The 20699-nt window shown below is 53.2% G+C and overlaps 1 protein-coding gene across 2 annotated transcripts; it reads right to left on the bottom strand.

The window, feature by feature from the left end:
• Positions 1–1718: 1718 nt before the first annotated feature.
• Positions 1719–19876, bottom strand: MEOX1 (mesenchyme homeobox 1). 2 transcript variants are annotated; one of them, XM_037068145.1, is made up of 3 exons: positions 18983–19876; positions 3566–3738; positions 2273–2477 (listed from the first exon to the last, which is right to left on the bottom strand). In XM_037068145.1, the coding sequence occupies exons 1-3, from the start codon at positions 19449–19451 to the stop codon at positions 2355–2357; spliced, it is 765 nt and encodes a 254-aa protein (XP_036924040.1). In that variant the 5' UTR covers positions 19452–19876; the 3' UTR covers positions 2273–2354. The 2 variants fall into 2 exon arrangements, with proteins under 2 accessions (XP_036924048.1, XP_036924040.1); XM_037068153.1 differs by lacking the exon at positions 3566–3738 and having other exon boundaries at positions 1719–2477.
• Positions 19877–20699: the final 823 nt, after the last annotated feature.

Genomic DNA, 20699 nt, shown 5'->3' with positions numbered 1-20699 from the left:
GTGTGGCTCGGTTGGTTCAAGTGTCATTCTGTGCATCCAAGGGCTGCTGGTTCAACTCCCAGCAGGGCACACGCCAAGGTTGTGGGTTCGATCCCTGGTTTGGGTGCCAGGCAACCAATCACCGTTTCTCTCTTACATTGATGTTTCTCTCTCTCACCGGCCCTCTCTAAAATCAATGGAAATGTATCCTTGGGTGAGAAAAAAAATTAGGTTGACTAGTTTATGGTCAAGATTCCTTTATTAACAAAAGAGTTCATCTTTTGTTTACAGAAGTTTGACTGTTTGATAAGCCATAAGGCAGAGGAGCTGAAAGCTAACATTTTACAAGGAGGGGTAAAGACAAGACAGTTGCATGGAAAAAAAGTGTTGTTGTTTGTTTGTTCGCTTTTGCAATGATTACATTCACACCCCCACATTTTAAAGGACCTCAGGGGGGCTCCCTGGTTCTAGACGACTTCTTCCCCTTTTTTGTTGCCTCTAGACATTGGCCCATCACCGCGGGAGCATTGGAGGGGTACACTCAGAGCTGAGGTCCTAAGCTCTGCACGGAAGAAGGCTCAGGCACTTTGCTTTGTAACTGATTTTATTTCTCCAAGAGTTTTCTTACTAAGCGACTTGACCTTGCACAGTTAACTTGATGTAATCTTAAGAAAACATATGAAGTATGCCTTAGAAACAATGACGCACGCTCTAACCAGCATCTCATTTGGCGATCGTTCTCCACAACAGTTGTCCTTGGGGATGGGGAGGTGGGGTTCTTTCTACAAGTGGACGATTAAATATACATACAAGAGATCCAGACTCCTGCTGCCCTTCCTGTGCGGCGGCAGCTGGTACTGGGAGACGGAGCACTGGGCAGGCAGGGGTCTCTCCGGGGCTTCAGTTGCCCCAGGCTCTTTGGCCATCGGTCCTGGAGGGTCACCCCAGAGGATGTGGGCAGTCCATACACGTAAACTTAGCAGCTCTTCCCCGGCTAACAGCGTCTGTGGAACCCCTCGGAGGGGCTCAAATGCACCCTGTGGAGAAAGAGCAACTGCTTTGTTTTATTGTGTTTTGTTTTCTGCCTCCTTTTGCAGTCAGAGTCTTTTGAAAGCACGGGACACTGCAGCTGGAGAACCTTCCTCTCCAGGGTTCAACATTTCTAGGCTGTCACCCAGAGCACAGCGGACACGTTCCAGCCCTTGGCTGAATGATGCGAGCCTCGGGATGGTTTTGCAACACAGAAATGGCGGCTTTCAAAGGAAGAGCTGCTCCGTTGCTCTGGGCACTGCTCGACAGTCCCAGCTGTGTTCCCGAGTTGGTTTTGAAGGAGCAGGTGGTATCCTGGTCCATTCTCACCCCCACCCCAACAACGCCCCCAGCAAAGCCAGTGTGTACGGACCGACAGGACTGCAATGCTTACACCAGCCCGTTTCCCTGACTGTCTTCCCCCCGTGCTAATACACTTGCCCGCCTAACAGCCAGCAAATTTGGAGACAGGGATGGTTTCTGATTCGCAGCAGCAGCATTTCTGTCCTCCACTCTCCTCACGCTGACTTCCCCTGGGGTTTGGGGACAACCCAGGACCCCCAAACCCTCAGATACACAGTCAGAAAGGAAAGGTGGTCTGGGTGTGTGCCTGTGTCTTGGTCATCCCTTTTCTTTAGACGCATTAGCTCTCATGAGCCACCANTTACACCAGCCCGTTTCCCTGACTGTCTTCCCCCCCGTGCTAATACACTCGCCCGCCTAACAACCAGCAAATTTGGAGACAGGGATGGTTTCTGATTCGCAGCAGCAGCATTTCTGTCCTCCACTCTCCTCACGCTGACTTCCCCTGGGGTTTGGGGACAACCCAGGACCCCCAAACCCTCAGATACACAGTCAGAAAGGAAAGGTGGTCTGGGTGTGTGCCTGTGTCTTGGTCATCCCTTTTCTTTAGACGCATTAGCTCTCATGAGCCACCAGCTGGTCCCCAGGCTCTTCTCCCTGCAGGCCAGGTGGCATCCAGACCTGGAGGAGGCCTGGCAGGTGGGAGGAGGGTGGCGGCAGGAGGTGGGGGCAGCAGTGGAGAGACCCTGAGGAGCAGGGGTGTCCCCCGGATTCACTCAGATCCAGTCTGGCAGCTGGAAGATTCCACAAGAATAGTGAGAAGCGAAGGCCCTGGGGAAAGCACTGCTAAGACAGAGCCATGCTGGACAACACTTTCTGGAAAACTTTAAGGCTCCCAGGAATGCTGGTCAGCTTCATATCCAAAAATCACTGCAAGAGGTGGTGAGGCTGCCCTGGGGTAGGTGGGAGAGGGTGGTAGGATTGGGGTCGGGGGCATTGGGTGGGGGATCCAGTCCTCGGTCTTTTATTCTCGATGGAGAATCTCACTCGGAACCTGGAGAGGCTGCAGAGTCCCCCTCCTCCGGGTCCTGACCATGAGGGGAGACAGGCTGACCGCCCTTCACACGCTTCCACTTCATCCTGCGGTTCTGGAACCACACTTTGACCTGGCAAAGGAAACAAAGGGGTGGGGTCACTACATCCACTGCCCCAGCGGATGCTCAAGCCAGTTGGGGTGCAGCTCCAGGGACCCCACTGCCTGTCCCTCCTCACCCCTCCAAAGGCTCCAGGGACTGAGAGGCAAGGGAGGACACACCTATCTGCCCCGAGGTCTGTCTTGTGTCTCCAGATTTAAAAAAAGAGCCTTAGACAGACATGAGAACAGGTTCTACAAGTCAGTCTTTGCTGGCCCCACCCCCTTTCACTTGCCCAGCACAAAGGATGGCCAGCCTCACCCTCGGGCACATTGATAAAGTGCTGCCCAGCCTCTACAGCGCTCTGCGCTGCTCATGGTCTCCTCTGAGCTCCAGCATTACCTGAAGATGGGGTTGTGACCTGTTTCACGGGTGGAGACCCAAAGAGGGTGGGAGACAGGTCCCAAGGGTCACAGGGCTAGCAAGTGGTAAGAAGCAGGATTTGAATCTAAGTTTTCCGATTCTAAATCCAGGACTCTGGCAGAGCGCTGCGTCAGCCCAGAGCAGCTAGCACCTATTCATGCTATTATCATTATTCTTCTGTGTGCTCTGTGTCAGAGCGTGGGTGTGGGCGGAATGCTCTGAGGGAAAGCCCAAAACAAAGGGCTAGGAAGTTCTTCGCAGCATGTGCCCCGGAAACCGCGGCATACCGGAATCACCTGGAGGACGGATTAGAAGTGCAGATCCCAGGCCCACGCTTTATTGCTGCAGAGTTGCTCTCTGGAGCTCCAAAATCCACATTGGAAACAAGCACCTAGGGGGCTCCTATGTGCATTCAGTGGGGGAATAACCAGACCAGAGGCTCCGGTGCTGGCTGCATGTGAGAGTGACCTGAGGAGCCTTTAGAAAACTCTCCTGCCTGCCCTCCATCCCCATCCCATTAGCCACCCTCCTCAGCTAGGAACATCTTGCCAGGTGATTCTCAGATACGGCCACAGTTGAGATCCACTGGACGGGGCAGAGAGAGGAGAAAGAGGAGAAGATTCAGGGAGGGAGGGGTGGGGAGAGAGCCGAGGAAAGGAGCGATGCCCAGAAGAGGAGAGCTCCCAGGGGGCTCCTACCTGCCTCTCGGAAAGGTCCAGGTTTACCGCGATCTCATATCTACGCAGCCGGGTCAGGTAGTTATGGTGAGCAAACTCGGCCTCCAGCTCCCGCAGCTGCTCCTTGGTGAACGCCGTCCTCTCCTTGCGGGCCTTGCTGGCTCCCTCCGGTTTCCTTCGGTTCTCCGGGTTGTCTGAGGAGAGGGAGCCCCGAATAGAAAGATGTGAGTCTCAAGGGCCTCGGTTCCCTTTATTTTGTCCTCAAGCAGGGGGGGCAGCCTTTCCCTATCTCTCTTACTTTCAAAAGATGCTGAGAAAGAACCCACGCCGTCCCTTTACCTTTCCTTCCAGTGTCTTAACCCCCTGAGAACTGGGAGGTTTCTTGGCTCCCAGACTCAGGTGCCAACCTCTCCACCCCCAAAGCATAAGAAGCTGCCTTTGGCTCTTTAATGACCTCCGCCACACAGCTCACTACCAGCAGCACACTTCCCCGCCCCCCAGCTTGACGTTAGTAGGGGGCAAGATGCTCTAAAACAGAGGTTCTCTGTCCCCCTGGCATGTCAGCAGCACCTGAGAACTGCTGGCCACGCCAGTCCCGGGGCCTCGCTCACCCCCGACCAGCCGAATGAGAGACTCTGGGAGTGGGGCCCAGCAGTCTACTTAAACAAGCCCTCCAGGTGATTCGGACTCATGGTCAAGTTACAAACCACTGCTCTCAGACCTGCTGAAAGGGTGTTCTGGGGGCAGCATCAGCAGGGAGCTGGGCAGACTCGCAGGATCTCAGACCACGGCCGCTCCCCGCGCCCCCCAAATCAGAGCCTGCGTTTCAGCAAGATCTCTAAGGGGGCTGTGTGCCAAGGTCAAGGAGTGCTGCTTTAAGCTTCTTTCCCCCTCTGACACCAGGAGGAGAGTGAAAAGTCCATCTACGAAGGGCGCCCCCAGGAGGCCACAGTAGGGGCCCAGTGGGAACTGCTAGCGGGGAGCCGGGGGCCAAGCACAGTCCGTGTGTCAGTCACTCAGTCTCCCCAGTAACCCAGCCGGGTAAGTTCTAGAGTCAGTCCTAGTTCACAGGGCAGAGAGCTAAGCACCGGGAAGTGAAGCCAGTTGTGGAAGCTCATCCAAGTACAATCAGCAAGGGGATGGCGGGGTCAGGACTCAAACCCAGGCCACTGACTCACACCCTGTTCGGATGAAGTCTATGGAGGAAGGGTTTACAAACTGAAGGTACTGTACGAATGACGGGCACTGCAAGTTATCTACCTTCAGGATTAGGGGTGGCGGGGCGTGGAGACCCCTGCCTCTGCATCACTGACTAAGTGGGTGCCATGGTCTGGTGCAGGGGACGGAACTGCTGCCCCTGCCGGCTCCCCAAAATGAGGGAAGTCTCACTCCCTCATCGTGGTTTCACAGACTTGGAGGCCGTGACCATAGTCAGGTGCTTTACTAAAAGCCACCCTCCACCGCCCCAACCTGGTTGCGAGTGTTGTGGGGGAGACTGTTTTCAGAGGCGAGTCTAACCTGACCAGTGGTGGTGGGTAAGGCAGGGAGTCGGCCCACACTGCTGGGCAAGCAGCCACAAGACCAGCTGGGGTGGGGACGAGAGACCCCTCGAGCCAGTTCCCTTCTCAGCCCTCCCTTCTCCCGCTTTCCATCCAGTCCCCTCCAGTGTCAGGTTCCTGGTCCTCCTCCCCCGAGGCCCGAGGCCCGGAGCCCAGGGGGAAGGGCCAGCGTGGGGTGGCGTGGCGCCAGTTGAAGCAATTGCCCACCGCACACCCCTGCCCCCCGGGGCTCCCCAACATCCCGATGCATGAGTGCTGGGGTCATGGCGCCCTGCATGGTGGGCCACCTGCCGGGAGCGCGGGGAGAGCAGGATGGGGGCGAGATCTCTGGCCCCGGGTGCCCGCCTGGTGGCCTCTGGCTCTGGCCTGGAGAAGGCCGGCCCAGAGCCCTCCAGAAGGGGAGCGTGGGCTGGAGGGGAAGGATGCGCAGCCCCAGCAGGGTCCCCCAGGAGTCCTCGGCCTTGGCCGCCACGGGCCGGAGGGCGCGGTCACGCAGCGGAGGGACAGCCGCTGGAGCACATCCCGGTCCGCTGGCCGGCAGGAGGCCGGGAAACCCGCTCATTTCCTGCCACCTCCCTCCCGTCCCAGGGCTCAGCGTTTTCCAGCCCTTCCCTTTAACAACTGAGGGGGCGTAAAACCCTGGATCTCCTCGCTGGAGCCTCCGAGGAAGTCACTGACCGTCCCAGGCTTCAGTCACCTCATCGAGAGGTTGGGGAGAATGCAGCGCCTGCCTGCCAGGGTTATTGGGGCGGCTGGACGAGCTTGTGTGTGGAAAATGCTTTTGAAAATTTAAAGCGCTGCAAAAATATAAAGCACGATTCCATTGTATCCACTGCACGAGATGCCATGGGAGGGGCTGGGTTAGTAACAGCAGGCGGTTCCCAAGGCTTCCCAGTGCTTAGATGCAACTGCGTTGGTCCTTCCCACACAAGAAGTAGGTGCTGTTGTTACCCCTCAGCATCGTCACATGGATTTGCGATAATTTGATTAACAGCTCTCTCTGTCTCTTTCCCCAAGGATGTAAGTGCTTTTTCTCATCTGCTACTGTATCTGGCACACAGCAGGTACTTGTTAAATACTTGCTAAATCCTTCTTGCTCTACAGAGAGGCCCAGGGCCTTGCCCAGTGTGCTGGGAAGCTATTAGGTGGCAGAACTGAGCTTCGAACCCAGGCCCGCCTGACTAGAGCTGAGGCCATCAACCCCAGCATTGGGTTCTCCGTTTTGTGTCTGTGTGGCCAGGGGTGGGAGCTGTACCACACCAGCTTGGTTTATCTCCACCCTGGGAGCCCTTATCTCCAGGGCTCCCAGGGTGGGGGGCTCATCCTGAGTGATGCCCACACCCACTCACCCCTTCTCCTAGGTGGGCTTGTGTTTAATAGGTGCCCTGTGGGGTTCCGGAAAACAACCCCCTGTCCCACCCACACAGTTCTATATGCAATCCTTCTGAGAGAGACAGGGGGAGGTGGGAAGAGGATCCCCTTTGGTTGGTTTTCAACTGGTTGTGTGGGCAGCTGACCACTGTCCACCAAGCCGAGCCACACCCTGTTCACTCTCCTCTCCTGTCTCTAGTGCCCTGATTTAGGTGCCCTAGCCTCAGGATGGGGAAGAAGGGGGCATAAGACAAAGAACCGTGAGCTGGGACCTGAGTGTCTAAGCCACTGTGTGGACCTGGGGCAACCCCGGGGGACACTTGTCCCTCCTCAGCTTCCCAGAGCAGGAAGATCTTCTTCCACTGGTGGAAATGACAAAAACGCCAGAAGTACAGGAAGATAGCTATGAAAACCAAAGTGGAAGTTACTGTTCTCTTTGTGCTGCAACTTTCTCATCAAGCTAGAAAAAGACAAAAACTCTGAGCACTTTCGTGCCATTTCTGGCCGGGGATGTTCAATCTGCTGGGTCACAGGCACTGTGCCCATGCACACTTCCCCCAGGATGGCTCGAACCCAAGCACACCCTTGTTGGGGAGCCTCCCTCCCTCTCTGGGCCTCAGTTTCCCCATGTATAGAAGTATGGAGTTGAGCCCTGGGTGGCATAGCTCAGTGGATTGAGCACGGGCTGCAGGCCAGTTCCCAGCAGGGGACTCATGAGAAGCAACCATACATTGATATTTCTCTCCCTCTTTCCTTCCCTTCCCCTCTAAAGATAAATACACAAAATATTTAAAAAAAAAAAGAAGTATGGAATAGAGCTGGGTCTTCTTTCCCTTGCAGAGCTGGCGTCAGAGTCTTTTTCCAAAATGTAGCCCTGACATCCTCTTTTCCTCTTTGGTTGAGAACCTTTGGCCTTGAACCCAAGGCCCCTAACAGTTTCAGATATTCTTATCTTGGCCCCTAGCTCTTCCCGTCAGTCATAGCTGTGCTCTCGCCATGTGCTCTGATCCAGTCCACCCAAGACTTTCCAAAGTCCTCAGCCCCGGGAGTTCCTCCCTCTGACGTGCAGAGCTCATCGCCCCAAGCTGAGTGCAGGGGAGTTGTGTCTGCAGAGGTGTCTTCAGAGCCTTGACAAGACTGGGCCTTTCTGGCTCCAAGGAAGAGCTCTCTGACCTTGGGCAGGTCTTGTAAGTTCTCTGAGCTTCAGTTTCCTCATTTGCAGAATGAGAATAGCTGCATCCACTGAGGTCAGAAGGCTGCTGAGAAGGTGGAATGAGGCGGGCAAGGTGTGGCTAACACCTGGCACAGTGCTGAGCCCCAAAGCGGCACCAGAAGAGGTCCTGCTGGGGATGATGTCGGAGAGACGACTCAGGGCGCAGGTTAGAGGTGAAGCTCCTCAAGGCCTCCGAAGCCTTGTGAAAGGCGTGCCTTTTCAGTGTCTGGCCTTTTAAACGTTTTCCCCTCCTCTACTATTCTTCTATGTCTCTGCTTGGATCTGTGTCTCTGGCCACTATCAGCCACAATTGTGTCAGCTTTCCAGGGCCCCATGATCCCAGGCACAGTAACTGGCATTGATCGGAACCACACATCCGTCCTCTTGGTTCTGCTTCTCTCTCAGGCGCCATGGGTGCCTCTTCCAGGACTGCGGAGGGAGGAGGCTGGCACTCAGCTGGCCGCCGCAGCCCCTGCCTAGCGCCCTGGGTGAGCAGGGCCACGCCGGAGCAGGCGGCAGTGCCCAGAGAAATGCAAACAGGATGTGTGTGTGTGACTGCGGTCTGCACTGCGAGCTTCCACACCACCCAAGTGAAATTATTTCATAAATAGCTGTCACTTTTGGCAGGCTTTCCTAGAGTTAACAGACAGCTCTATCGGAGCCATGAGGAAGCTCAGACAGACGCCAGGGACGGTGCCTTTTTGCAGCCCCGTCTCTCTCCTCCCCAGCTCCCACAGCCGTTTTTACTCATTTCTCTCCAGGAGATAGGAAGCCATGTGCCATGTATCTGAAGAACCCTTTGCAGTTGACAATGTGTTTCTTTCCCCCAGAGATAAACTTCTTTTGGGCTTCCGTAGTCTATGGAATCATAGGATAGTAGGGCTGGAAGGGGACTTAGTGCTCACCCAAGGTTGCTTTTTTATTTTGCAGGTGAGCTGAGAGGAGGTAAGAGGCTTGTTTAAAGACCACAGCAAGCGAACCACACGATCGCGGTTCGATTCCCAGTCAGGGCACATGCCTGGGTTGCAGACCAGTTCCCAGCAGGGGACTTACGAGAGGCAACCATACATTGATATTTCTCTCATTCTCTCCTTCCCTTCCCCTCTAAAGATAAATAAATAAAAAATATTTTAAAGACCACAGCAAGTGAGTGGTGGAGCTGGCCCTGGAACACGCACTGCCTTGGTGGGAAGCTATCTCCCCACACCAGGCTGCTTCCTGTTGTTTCCTCTTGATTATTCTGTGAGGTAGGTAAGGCACACAGTATCCATTGAAAAATGAGGAAACGCAGACCCAGAGACTAAATGGCTTGCCAACTCCCCCCACCAACCAGTCCAGGGCTGTGGCCACTGTCACGCTGCCCTGGGGAGGCCGTGCGCACTGCAGGGCCAGCCAGCGTCTGCATTCGGGCCCAGGCCTGTCTCCCCGGGACCCCCAGGGACGGGTACTGGGGGCATGATGTCAGTAGGTGGGGCCAGGACAAACCCTCTGGAAGTGGTGTCTGGCTTTCTTCCCAGAGCACGCCTTTGACATCCTTGTTAGTTTGATACTTTCCACTTCAGAGAGAGGAGTCGGAGCCCATCGAGTTAGACAAGACTGGATGGAGCCTGCCCGAGACCAGCAGAGCGTTGGCTTTTAGGGCTTCCCTGGCTTCCTAGAACTGCCTGCCTTTTCAACTGCGCCCTGCTGAACTTAACGTTGGGGCTGCTTCCATCTCCCGCAGGTGCCTAAAGAGGCAGGGGTAGGGATCTTGGCCTCTTTGAGGAGCCCAGCAGTGAAGCTAAGGAATTCGGGGTGTGTTTACTAGGAGAGAGGCAGATTCTTCTGGAATGAAAATGCCTGGTGCTACAGTAGTCTTTGCTGAGAGTCCTGGGGAGGGTGGACAGTGGTGAAGGAGAGTGAAATGGGTGGGGTGATAAGATGGGGTGTGGGGACCAAGAAGAGGGGGCAGAGAAGGAGAGGGAAGGGAGGTAGTGAGAATAAGAGGTGGGGGCAGCAGCAAGCCTCCCAGACAGGCTGGAGGGAGGCAGGGGGCAGCACTGGGTTTTGTTGGTGTTTATAAGTTCCAGATGTTGTCCTTAGCTGTCACCAAAGGAAGTGTGGGCTCCAGGACCCAGGCCCCACTGCTCACACTGTTCCTCCACCACGATGTTTAAGGGAAACAGGGAAAAACATGAAATAGGAAAGGCTAGGGTGGGGGTGGGGGAGGAATGCTGGCCAGAGGCCAGGGAGGCCTGATTCAGTAAGCAGACAGGCCCTGGGGAAGGGGTTAGCTCTGGGGGTCTGCAGGGGTCTGCCCCCCAGAAAGAAGGGCTGCTCTGCCTCTGGGGTTGTCACCACCTCCCTGAGTCCAGGTGCCCTGATTTGTTTCAGCTACAGCAATAGGTGAGTGGGGGAGGGGGGGGGAACTCCTGAGCTCCTAGCCTTGTAGGGCTGTAGGCAGGGCCGGGGTGGCCCATGGGCTCTTTGGACCTTACATCTTAGAAACTGGTCAGAGTCCTGCTGCCTTGGTGAAAACTGACTTTCTCCAGAACTTCCAGAATGCATCCGGCGGGGCCTGCGCAGGCCCAGAACCAGGGTTTGTGCTGCTGCATCTGAGTTCAGACCGTGGCCAAGGCCTGGGGCCCTGCGTTGGGTCTGTCAGAACTGGAGAAGCAGGAGCTCTAGCCAGCAGTCAGGGGACGCCCAGCAGGAAGGGGGAGTTCCGGTCTCCTCCTGAGCTGGCCACTGTGGAGCCCTGGGCTTCTTCCCTGCTGGGGGTTCCAGGGTTGGAGTTGGGGCGAGAGGGCTGCAGCCGCTGTGCACCCCTGAAACGGCACGCTGTCCAGCACTTCGGTGCCCCTGGAGCAGGGAGCCACAGGGGCAGGTGGGCCTGGCTGGGGGCAGGCTGCCAAGGCTCAGTTGGGGTTTTGAACATGGGCAACCTGGGGTGCAGCCGGGATGAGGGAAGAGACCTCATCCTGGTCTCTTCCAAGAGACAAGTCCCACCTGCCCCTGTCGGCTCCCTGCTCGACAAGAAAAGGGTGCTCCTTCATAGCTTTGGGGAAAATAGGTCGAAGGGTCACAGAGTGCTGGCTGTGGTCTTTACCATCTGTGATCTGATCTAGTCCCACGGCAGTTCCATGAGGTACTGTTATCCTCAGAGGAGGAGTCGGGGACTCACTGGGGGTCAGGACTTGCCCAAGTCCACACAGCCAGGACATTGTGGGTCCAGGGCTAGAATGGAGCCTGCCCTGTCGATGCTGCGGCCCAGCGAGGGACTGGGGGAGGACGTGAGGTCACCCAGTGCAGTACTCAGTACACTCTAGTGACCCCAGTGACACTCACTGATGTTCATTTATTTTGTTGTCACCTTCTCTCCTCCCTCCTCTGTCAAACAGCCCACTTCTTCTTCTCTTTTTTAAGATTTTTAAAATTTATTTATTTTTAGAGGGAGGAGAAGGGAGGGAGAAAGGGAGGGAGAGAAACATCAATGTGTGGTTGCCTCTCGTGCACCCCCTACTGGGGACCTGGCCCACAACCCAGGCATGTGCTCTGACTGGGAATCGAACTGGTGACCCTTTGGTTCGCAGTCCACGGCTCAATCCACTGAGCCTCACCAGCCAGGGCGTCCACTTCTTTAAAGACTCATTCCTAAAACTGCCTGCACTTTTAAAGTCTCTCTCTGTGGGTGTAAGATAAGTATGTGGGGATCCGCTCCACCTGAGCAGAGAAGCTCTAGTGGCAAGGGGACCGGGGCTGGGGGAGATCTGAGGTCGTGGTGGTGCCCACCTCGCGACGCGGCTTTCACTGAAGGGGCTTTAACAGGAACATCTGTGCCACTGCTGAGAACCCTGTCCTTGTCCCTAGACCCCTGTTTACGGGCTGATTGTGTGCCTTCTCCCCTCAGAATGTGACTGAATTTGGAGATAGAGCCTTTAAAGAAGTGATTAAATTGGCCCGAGCCCTAATGCAGTCTCACTGGCATCTGTACAAGAAGACACAAGGGATGTCCACATACAGAGGAAAAGGCTATGGCAAGAAGATGGCCATTTGCAAGCCAAGGTGAGAAGCCTCAGGAGAGGTCAAACCTGCCGACATCTTGATCTTTAACTTTTGGCTTCCAGAACTGAGAGAACATGTCTGCCTGTCATTTCAGCCACCCTGTCTATGGTATTTTGTTATGACAGCCTGAGTAGACTAAGACACCCCCTAACTCCCCACAGCCAGTGCTTACCACTGAGGAGAGGGAGCAAAGCCACAAGGGGTGTGTGGCGAGGCTGATGCTTGCCCATAGGGGGCCTCTGTGTAATCAGAAAAAGGTGCCCTTTCCTATAGCCTGGAGAATGCAGCCTCATGTCCATGTGACATCTGGGACCTCTATGCCCAGCTGTGGCAGCCCCCCTAATTGCTCTGCCCTGGTGGGTCCACTTTATTGCACAGCCACAGCATTTCCATTTGTTTCCCATGGTGGTCCTGGTACTTGGGACCCCAGTATCCTGTGGGGGATTCCTGCAGAGCCAACTCAGTCTGCAAGTGGCCGTTTATGTGTCTTTCTGACCCCAGCCCTTGCCCTGACCCTGGGCTGGTTTTACGACTGAAGTCTGGCTCTCTGAACACTTTTTTGTGAGTGAGACTGTAAAAGTTCTGATGCATTTTACAGAAACATATCACACATGGTAGAAGCCCTCATGCCAGGTGTCAGAGCCAAGTTCAGAGAGAAGTAAGAAAATGAATGGATGCATGCTAGGCTGCAATAGAGACTGTGGACCAGATGCAGCATGGAGCTCCTCCTGTGTGCGGATGTTTCAGTAGATGCTAAGCACAGGTGAACCAAACATCATTCTGACCCTGCAGACACTTCAATTTTAGGGAGAAGGTCAGCCACATGCATCTATAACTCTGGGTGAAAGGCCAATTGTGGTTTGATGCTAAAATGGAGGTATAAATAAGGCTTGCTCAATGTATGTAGGGAGGGAGGTCAGGAAAACATTCTTGGACACTCAGCAAACTAGAAAGAGAAGGAAATTATCTCAACATATAAAGGCCTTATATGAAAATCCTATAGCAGACATTATAATCAATGATGAAAAACGAAAAGCTTTTTTCTCTTAAGATCAGGAATAAGACAAGGATGCCGAATGTCACCACATCCATTCAGCATGATATTAGGAATACTAGCCAGAGCAATCAGACAAGAAAAAGAAATAAAAAGAAGAAGTAAAATAATCTCTGTTTACAGATGGCATAATCTTGTATGTGGAAAACCTTACAGATTCCACAAAAAACCTCTTAGAACTAATAAACCAATTCAATAAAGTTGCAGGATACAAAATCAATGCACAAAAAAATCAGTTGCATTTCTATACAGTAGCAATCAACAATCTGAAAAGAAAATAATTTATATTCACAATAGCATCAGCTGGAATAAAATACTTAGGAATAAACTTAACCATGGAGGCAAAAGACTTGTACACTCAAAACTGCAAATCATTGCTGAAAGAAAGAAGACAAATGAAAGGTATCTTATGTGTATAGACTGGAAGACTTAATATTGTTAAAAGGTCCCTACAACCCAAAATGATCTACGGATTCAATGCAATCCCTATCAAAAATCCCAATGGCATTTTTTTTGCAAAAATAGAAAAAAATCATCCTAAAATTCATATGGAATCTCAAAGAACCTTGAATAGAGAAAACAAACTTGAGAAAGCAAAGATGGAGGCCTCATAATTCCTGATTTAAAAACATATTACAAAGCTACAGTCATCAAAAACAATATGGTACTGGAATAAAGACAGATGTATAGACCAATGAAACAGAACAGATACCCAGAAATAAACCCTCACATGTATGATCAAATGATCTTCAACAGAGGTGGCAAGGCTACATGATGGGGAAAGAATGGTCTTCAACACACGGTGTTGGGAAAAGTGGATGTCCACAGGCAATGGAATGAAGTTGGACCCTTACCTTCCACTGTATTCAAAAATGAACTCAAAATGGATTGCAGACTTAAACATAGACCTGAAACTATAAAACTCCCAAAAGAAAACATGGGAGGAAAGCTTCATGACATCGGGTTTGGCAATAGTTCCTTGGATATGACACCAAAAACACAGACAACAAAGCCAAAAATAGACAAATGGGACCATGTCAAACTTAGAAACTTCTATGCAGCAAAGGGAACAATCAATAGAATGAAAAGACAACCCACAGAATGGGAGAAGATATTTGCAATCCAGCTGTCTGATAAAGGGTTAATATCCAGAATATGAAAAGCACGCCTACAAGTCAACAACCAAAGTCAAACAAGCCAATCAAAAATGGGTCAAGGACTTGCGTAAACAGTTCTCCAAAGAAGATGTACAAATGGCCAACAAATGTATGAAAGATGCTCAGCATCACCAGTCATCAGGGAAATGAAAATCAAAACCGCAATAAGGGACCACGTCACATCCATTAGGAGGGTCACCGACAGAAACCACCCAACCCAGAAAATAACAAGTATGGGTGAGGATGTGGAGAAATTGAAATTCTTGTTTATTGTTGGCAGAATTGCCACATGGCACAGTGGCTATGGAAAAGAGCATGGGGGTTCAGCCAAAAATTAAAAATAGAACCACATGATCCAGCAATCCCACTTCTAGGTAAATATCCAAGAAAATTCAAAAGTCGGATCTTGAAGACACTTGTACACCCTTCATAATAGCCCAGAGGCAGAGGGGACGCAAATGTCCTCCCGCCAGCAGATGAAGAGGTGGATAAAGAAAATGCGGTGTACACACACCATGAAATACCATCCCACCTTAAAAAGGAAGGAAATCCTGTTATGATGCTACAACCTAAACGCACCCCGAGGACATTAGGCTAAGTGAGAGAAGCCATCCCGAAAAGACATATTCTGCATGACTCCACTTATAGGAGATATCCAATGAAGTCAAACTCTTAGAAACAGAAAGTAGAATGCTGGTTGGCAGGCCCGGGGCAAGGGAACAGGAAGTTGTCGTTCCATGGGTACAGTTTCCGTTTCACAAGATGAGAACGTTCTGGGGAGCGTTTGTACAACAAGGTGCATACAGTTGGCCCTGCTGTGCTGCACCCTTAAAAATGTTTGTATGGCAGATTTTATGTGACGTATTCTTGACCACGATCAAAAGAAAAAGGAGACTTTAAATAGAAGATGTCCCATGATAAGAATCTCAGGAGAGCTCCTATGTGGTCCTAAACCATTTTCAGAAAAATTAGCATGGGTTCTAGTGGATTCCACAGTTTGAAACTTCTTCACCATAGCTTTCACTGAAATGATGCTATATACAAGTGGAGCCATCAATTCTTAAAAAAAAAAAAAAAAAGACAGAATCCTTGAAGGGGATTGTTTTCAAGCTGGGCACAAAAATAAGTAGGATGGTAATCAGCAGAAGAGTGGGGGAAGGGAAAGCCATTCCCCAAACTGGGTGTGGGGAGAAAAGGCTGAGTGTGTTTGCAAGGCAAGTACACTGGTGTGGCTTGTGGTAAGGTGGGGGAGGCCGTGGCTGGAGAAGGGGAACAGGTGAGGAAAAGGGCAAAGGGGGCCGGTCTGTGGAGGGTTTTAACCTCAGGCGTAACGAGCGTTCATGTGGTCGGGCAGGGGCAGGCAGAGATCAGGGCTTGCCGGGGAGAAGCGTGGGGGGCCGAGCCCGGGGCGGCAGGCGTGTTGAAGCGGAGGGAGGAAGGACAAAGCCCGTCTGGTGAAGGCGGAGTGAGTACGTGCGGAGCCCAAGCACAGGGGCTCTCCCCGGTGGGCGATCAGGTTCACCTGATCACGCGCGACCTTCCCTTGAACCCTGTCAGAAAATCACCGAGAAATCCCTCATCCCTGTAAATTAAAGACAAGCACGGTAGCAGTGACAGATTGGGGGCAAACAGCAGTGGCCTCGCAGCTGTCCCTGCAGCAGGGTCTTTAACACCCTGGGGTGAGATAACATCACACTGGCCTCCTGAATCGGCTCTGTGCCGTGAACCAGCAGAACGAAGGTCTCAGGGTGTGGGGGCCAGGGGCCCATTTACTTGAGCAAATCAGCCCCACTTCCAGCGGGAGCAGTTGGGGATGGCAAAGGAAGGAAAAGGGGAGAGCGGGAGAACATTCCTCTGGAAGGAGACCTTCGGTGACTTGCCATTACCTGAGGTCTCTCAGCCAGCATGGCCTGCATTCGCCCCGCACAACTCACTACGCCCCGCACCCGGCCCGCCAGGCCCCCTGTCCTCTCCAGCTGATCTCCGAGCTTCTAACTCATGACAATTGCGTTCCAAGGGTGAGCAATGACCATCAGAGGTCCCCACGGCTTCTACCCCAGACTCAGGGATTTCTGAGCCAGTGTATTTGGAGGATTCAGTTCCAAGGGACCCCGTAAATAATAAACAGGGAGATCTGATGGAGGCTGGTTCTGGAAATGTGGGCCTCGTATCATCCACAGTGGCTGTTTCTGGGCTTCACGGACTGGGCACAGTGGTCATCTCATGGATCAATGTTTGTAACCTTCACGGCCACTCTGCGTGGAAGTGCTATTGTTATAGTTTCATTGTATGGCTGGGAAGACCGAGGCTCCGAGAAGTTAAGAACCTTCCCGAAGGCAGGCTGTCCAAAGTCGCACGCAGTGCGGATGCTGCGACCTGTTCGCCCGCCTGTGAAGCTACAGAAACCACATTCTGGCCCCTGCTGGTTAACCTTCCAGGGCTGGCTCAGCAGGGGCCAGGGCAGGTGTGTCAGGAGCTCGTGTTGAGGGCAAAGTGCAAGGGGCACCTAAAACCTCAGTGAATCAAGAGAGAGAATATTTTAATGCAATTTTTACAAAATAAACATTAATGCCAAAAATCCATGATGAATAAAATAATCAAAATGTTAAATAAGAAAGAATCTAACCACTCAGGGTTGGTGGGGTGGGGGCCGGGGTCCTTTGTGGGTTGATCTCTTGTGAGCAGATTCCTGGAGTGGGTGGTGACCCTCGCCCACCACTTTCCCCTCCAGTTAAATCACAAAGGAGGACTCCCAGCAACTAGCTGGGTAATAAAGATTTCCATGCTGAATGGAGAGCAGGTCTGGGATCCCAGGGAATGAATGAAAGTCAGCTTGCTCTGCTATGTCTCAGGTGACTCCTGCCATTGCTGCTGCTCCTGAGGGGGGACCTTGAGGGAGAGCCCAGGGCCCCTCAGGGATGGGAATGTCCCTGACCCAAGGCCGAGCCTATGAAGAGTGCAGGAAATTCAGCTGAGGGTGTCCACGTTCCCCTGGGGCAGTCAGCTGCTTGGCGCACAAGTTTACTTCCTAATGCAGTGTCATGGGCCCCCGGCCAAAAGGAAAGACGTACAAATGAGTCTTGCTGAAGCACAGAATGGTTTTTCCTGAGCCCGTGCCTTCCCAGCCTTGGCTCCCAGTTTCCAGCAAAGTGGCTGCATCCAGCCGAGGGAGGTGTGGGCAGAGATGGTGGCCAGCGCTGTGGAGGGGAGAGCTCTTCAGCCAGGCTCAGAGCCAAGTCACTGAGAGCTCCTTGGAGAGGAGGAGCACGGAGTGCCCCATTCTCAGCAAGTCTCCAGCCAGGGCTAGGAATAGTTCAGGATTTAAGTGGTTGGAAATTTAAAGGGCCCTTCCTGTTGAACAGCCAGGAGGGCTGTGGTCATTATTATCCATTGTGAGCCCGGGAGGGACTTCTTCAAGCATGTTTTAGAATCCCCCTATTTCAAAAGGAGGATTGTACTTGGAAGCTACTGAAGGGTGTAGGGTTTGGGGTCTGCCATTTGGGGGTTTGAGCTTATTTCTAGGGTGACCAGCTGTCCCAGTTTGGCTAGGGCTGAGGGGGTTCCAGGGATGCTGGACTTTCCAGGCCCAAATCAGGAAAGTCCTGGGCGAATGGAGACGAGGGGATCACTCTGTCTGGAGTCCCTTCTAGCAGTGACCCGCTCCGACTGCGCCTCTGCTTTTCCACATGCACAGAACCTGCTGATAAGACCTGGGACACTTAACAGCATAAACCGGCGACACTCAAAGGAGCTGACGAATGTCGCCTACTGCCCCGTGGAAAGGCACGTCTGCTGTTAGGCAGGTATCAGCACCCGCTCCTCCCTCTGGGTTTGCGCTCTTTGCGGGGGCCAGAGCGGGGGCGGGTTGAGGCCACCTTGTTCATTTCCACACCCCAGGGCTTTGGCTAGTCGGGCCTGGTAAGAAGAAGATGCTGGGGAAACCGGCGCTGCACTGGAAGTGCCTTGAGAAGCAAAGCACAGAATGTAGTCCCTGGCTGGTTGGCACTCTGATTTTCTGCCTGCCCCTGCTTAGCCCCATGAGAAGGTCCTCTAGAGGTCAGATAGACATTGCCCCCTGGGTGGCTGTCAGGAGGGCAGAGCGGGCAGTGAGGGCAGGGGGCATGGCCGAGGTGGGGCCAGGGAAGCGGACAATGGGCGAACAGGCAGCAGAAGAAGCTGGGGAGGGCCGCATGGGTGATAAGGAAACCACAGGTCTCTACCACAGAGGGGGGATAGGATTTAGCTGGGGCCTTAACAAGAGGGCCAGCTTCATCCTCTGGCCTCTGGGACTCAGGCACCGAGCCGAGCTTTACCTGCATTCCGAGGTCCACTGCTTGCCCATGGCTGGCTGCCTGCCTCCCTGACTCTCCCCCAAGGCCAGGGATCTCTCTGGAGAGCCTTCTCCAGGGCTCACCCACCTCAGCATGCTGAGCTGCCCTCTCTGGCCCAGGCACAGTCCAGCTAGGCAGGGCGATACCTGAGGGGCTGTCTGCTCCACATGTCAGCACTCCCCCTCATTCCTTGCCTCTCCCATCCCAGCCCTCACACTGCTCCCCTGCCTCTAGGCTCCTGACCCTGCTTGACCACCCAGGTGTCTAGCGTTGGCGGCAGCCCCCTGAGCTTCTTCCTCGGCCGATTCCCACAGTGAGCAAACTCTGTGGCTCTGAGACCATTCAGAGCTGGCCAGGATAGGGCAGGGAGATGCGTGGCCCAGAGGCAGCCTGGGTCCAGGGAAGTGCCTCCCCAGCCCCTGCCTGCCTACACTGGGCTCCTTCCCACATGTCCTCCAAATCTTTGTGGATCCTGTTTCATTCTCTTGCTGGCTCATCCTTCCTGGAGCCCAGGAGGGCTGGGGACACATAGACCCATCACCAGGGAATCCTAGAACTCCAAGTAAAAGAAACTCCAAAGGTAAGTCCTACATTTTGAGTAGGTTAGATAGTATTGTTTGCAGTTCAGGGCAGTTAGGCTCAGAGAAGGCAAGAAACCTCTCTAAGGTCACACAGTAAAAGAATGGTCAGCTGCTCTCCAGCCACCTACCTGAACTCTCCTTTTTCCGTCGGGTTGACTTCTTCTCTGTCTCACTGGTAGTGCTCCCAGGGACCTCGTAGTCCTCTCCTGGGCCTCTCGTGGTGTCCACCAGGCCTGGGCTGCTGGCCCCCATCTCCCTGGAGCCCCCAGTTGGGCCCGGATCGAGCCTGCGCCCAGCCTCCGAGACAGGGAAGTGCCAGTCGGGGGGCTGTGGAAAGGCGGGGTGCTGCTCAGTGAAGACCCGCTCCTCCTGGGGCAGGCTGTGCGGAGTGGCCGCCAGGCAGGAGGCAGAGAAGTCGGGGTACGCTGCTGTTGCCGTCACTGGGAAGTCTGGTTTCTGGTGGAAGGAGAATGGGGTTGGCGGGTAGTGGGGTAGCCCCAAGGCCCCACTGCCTTCCGAGTGAGGATTTCGAAGGCAGCCCCAGACCGGGGCTGGGGGGTGGGGGCTCCTCATGCAGCTGCTGGCCACGGGATCCATCTGCCGTTCTCTGCACACCTCGGTCTTTCAAAAGTTTGATTCGCACACTGTTTACATTCAATTTTTTTAAATGCAAAAAAAAATTAAATAAGAGGGAAAAATGACCAACAGAAAGTTCACCCCAGGAACCAAAACAAAAACCAAAACTAAAGTCTCTTTTTCCAGTCCACACACGTGCACCTGGCTACACGTATGTGTGTGCGCACGCTTATGTCCGACTTCACTTCACTTCTGGCTTCCTGCTCCCCGACACATCAGCCTGCCTACTGGGGTCTCCTGTATGTGTGTATGTCGCCGATGACACGGACCATTTTCACGGTCCCAGCCCAAACGCACCGGCTGATGGAGTGCCTGTCCTGGAGCCCGCAGCGAACGCCTGCCGAGGGCTGGACCAGGGCTGAGGAGACACACTTTTAAATGCTGCGGTGGGGAGAGAGTGACACATTTCTGAAGTGAAATGTGAGAGAGGAGAGGGAGGGGTTAACCCCCACCCACACCATCCCCTCCAACCAAAACCCGAGCAGGCAACTATTAATCATCAGAAACCTTATATGCACATCTAATGGGATTTGCAGATGGAGACTTTTAAAGAAACATTGTCTGTATTTTTTTTTTAAGGAGAGAGAGCAGCTCACACATACAACTTCTTTAATGTGCCTTCTGTAACACTATGAAGTTACTTTATTGCACTGTTAACAAAATTCCCCAAGTCTTGGATTTGGAAAAAGCCTTAAGTCAGATCCAGAATCCATCAAGTGCCAAATTCCAGGGAGTGAAGCCGGGGATAAGCGCAAGAGACAAGTTTGCTGATTGCATTTGATTTAAAGGCCCTTCTGCTGCTGCTTGCGGAAAGGAAGGTGGATTAAAAGAACTCTTTTTTTTTGCAAGTCTCAGCAGTCCACTAGGGTCTGTGGTATACAGAAAGACATACTCCAGAAAAAAAATTATTTCTCTCTGCCCAAAGTGACATTCTTACTTTCTCAGTAACTTAAAAAAAAATCAGATTCTTCCTTCCGTTCCTTAACCCCCAGCTTCATGCCAATTAGCTACACTCTTCGACAGAAGGGCTTCAAGGCATTTTTCTCCACGGCAAAAGAGAGGCTCTTACTTAGATGAGGTCCTTGAAGTGTCTCCGGGCCTCCCCACCTGCTCCCTGGCCCCCTAACCTTCACCCACCTGCTTCCCCCTCTCCGTCCTCAGACGCCAAGCCTTCCGTGAGGTCGGGGGCACGGAAATAGGAACCAGGGG

This window comes from Sturnira hondurensis, unplaced genomic scaffold (assembly GCF_014824575.4).
Source record: "Sturnira hondurensis isolate 20B ecotype Veracruz unplaced genomic scaffold, ASM1482457v3 Scaffold0001221, whole genome shotgun sequence".
In the NCBI taxonomy this organism is placed as follows: Eukaryota; Metazoa; Chordata; class Mammalia; order Chiroptera; family Phyllostomidae; genus Sturnira; species Sturnira hondurensis.
The sequence above is the reverse complement of the archived record's forward strand: the minus strand, read 5'-3'. Positions and strand labels throughout refer to the sequence as shown.

Bases quoted from the DNA above. Each gene is read 5' to 3' on its own strand.
- MEOX1 (XM_037068145.1), bottom strand. From the start codon at position 19,451: ATGGATCCCGTGGCCAGCAGCTGCATGAGGAGCCCCCACCCCCCAGCC. The intron at 3,739-18,982 runs GTAGGTGGCTGG...CCCTCTCCTCAG, and splicing joins ACGGAAAAAGGAGAGTTCAG to ACAACCCGGAGAACCGAAGG. The intron at 2,478-3,565 runs GTAGGAGCCCCC...TTCCTTTGCCAG, and splicing joins TGGACCTTTCCGAGAGGCAG to GTCAAAGTGTGGTTCCAGAA.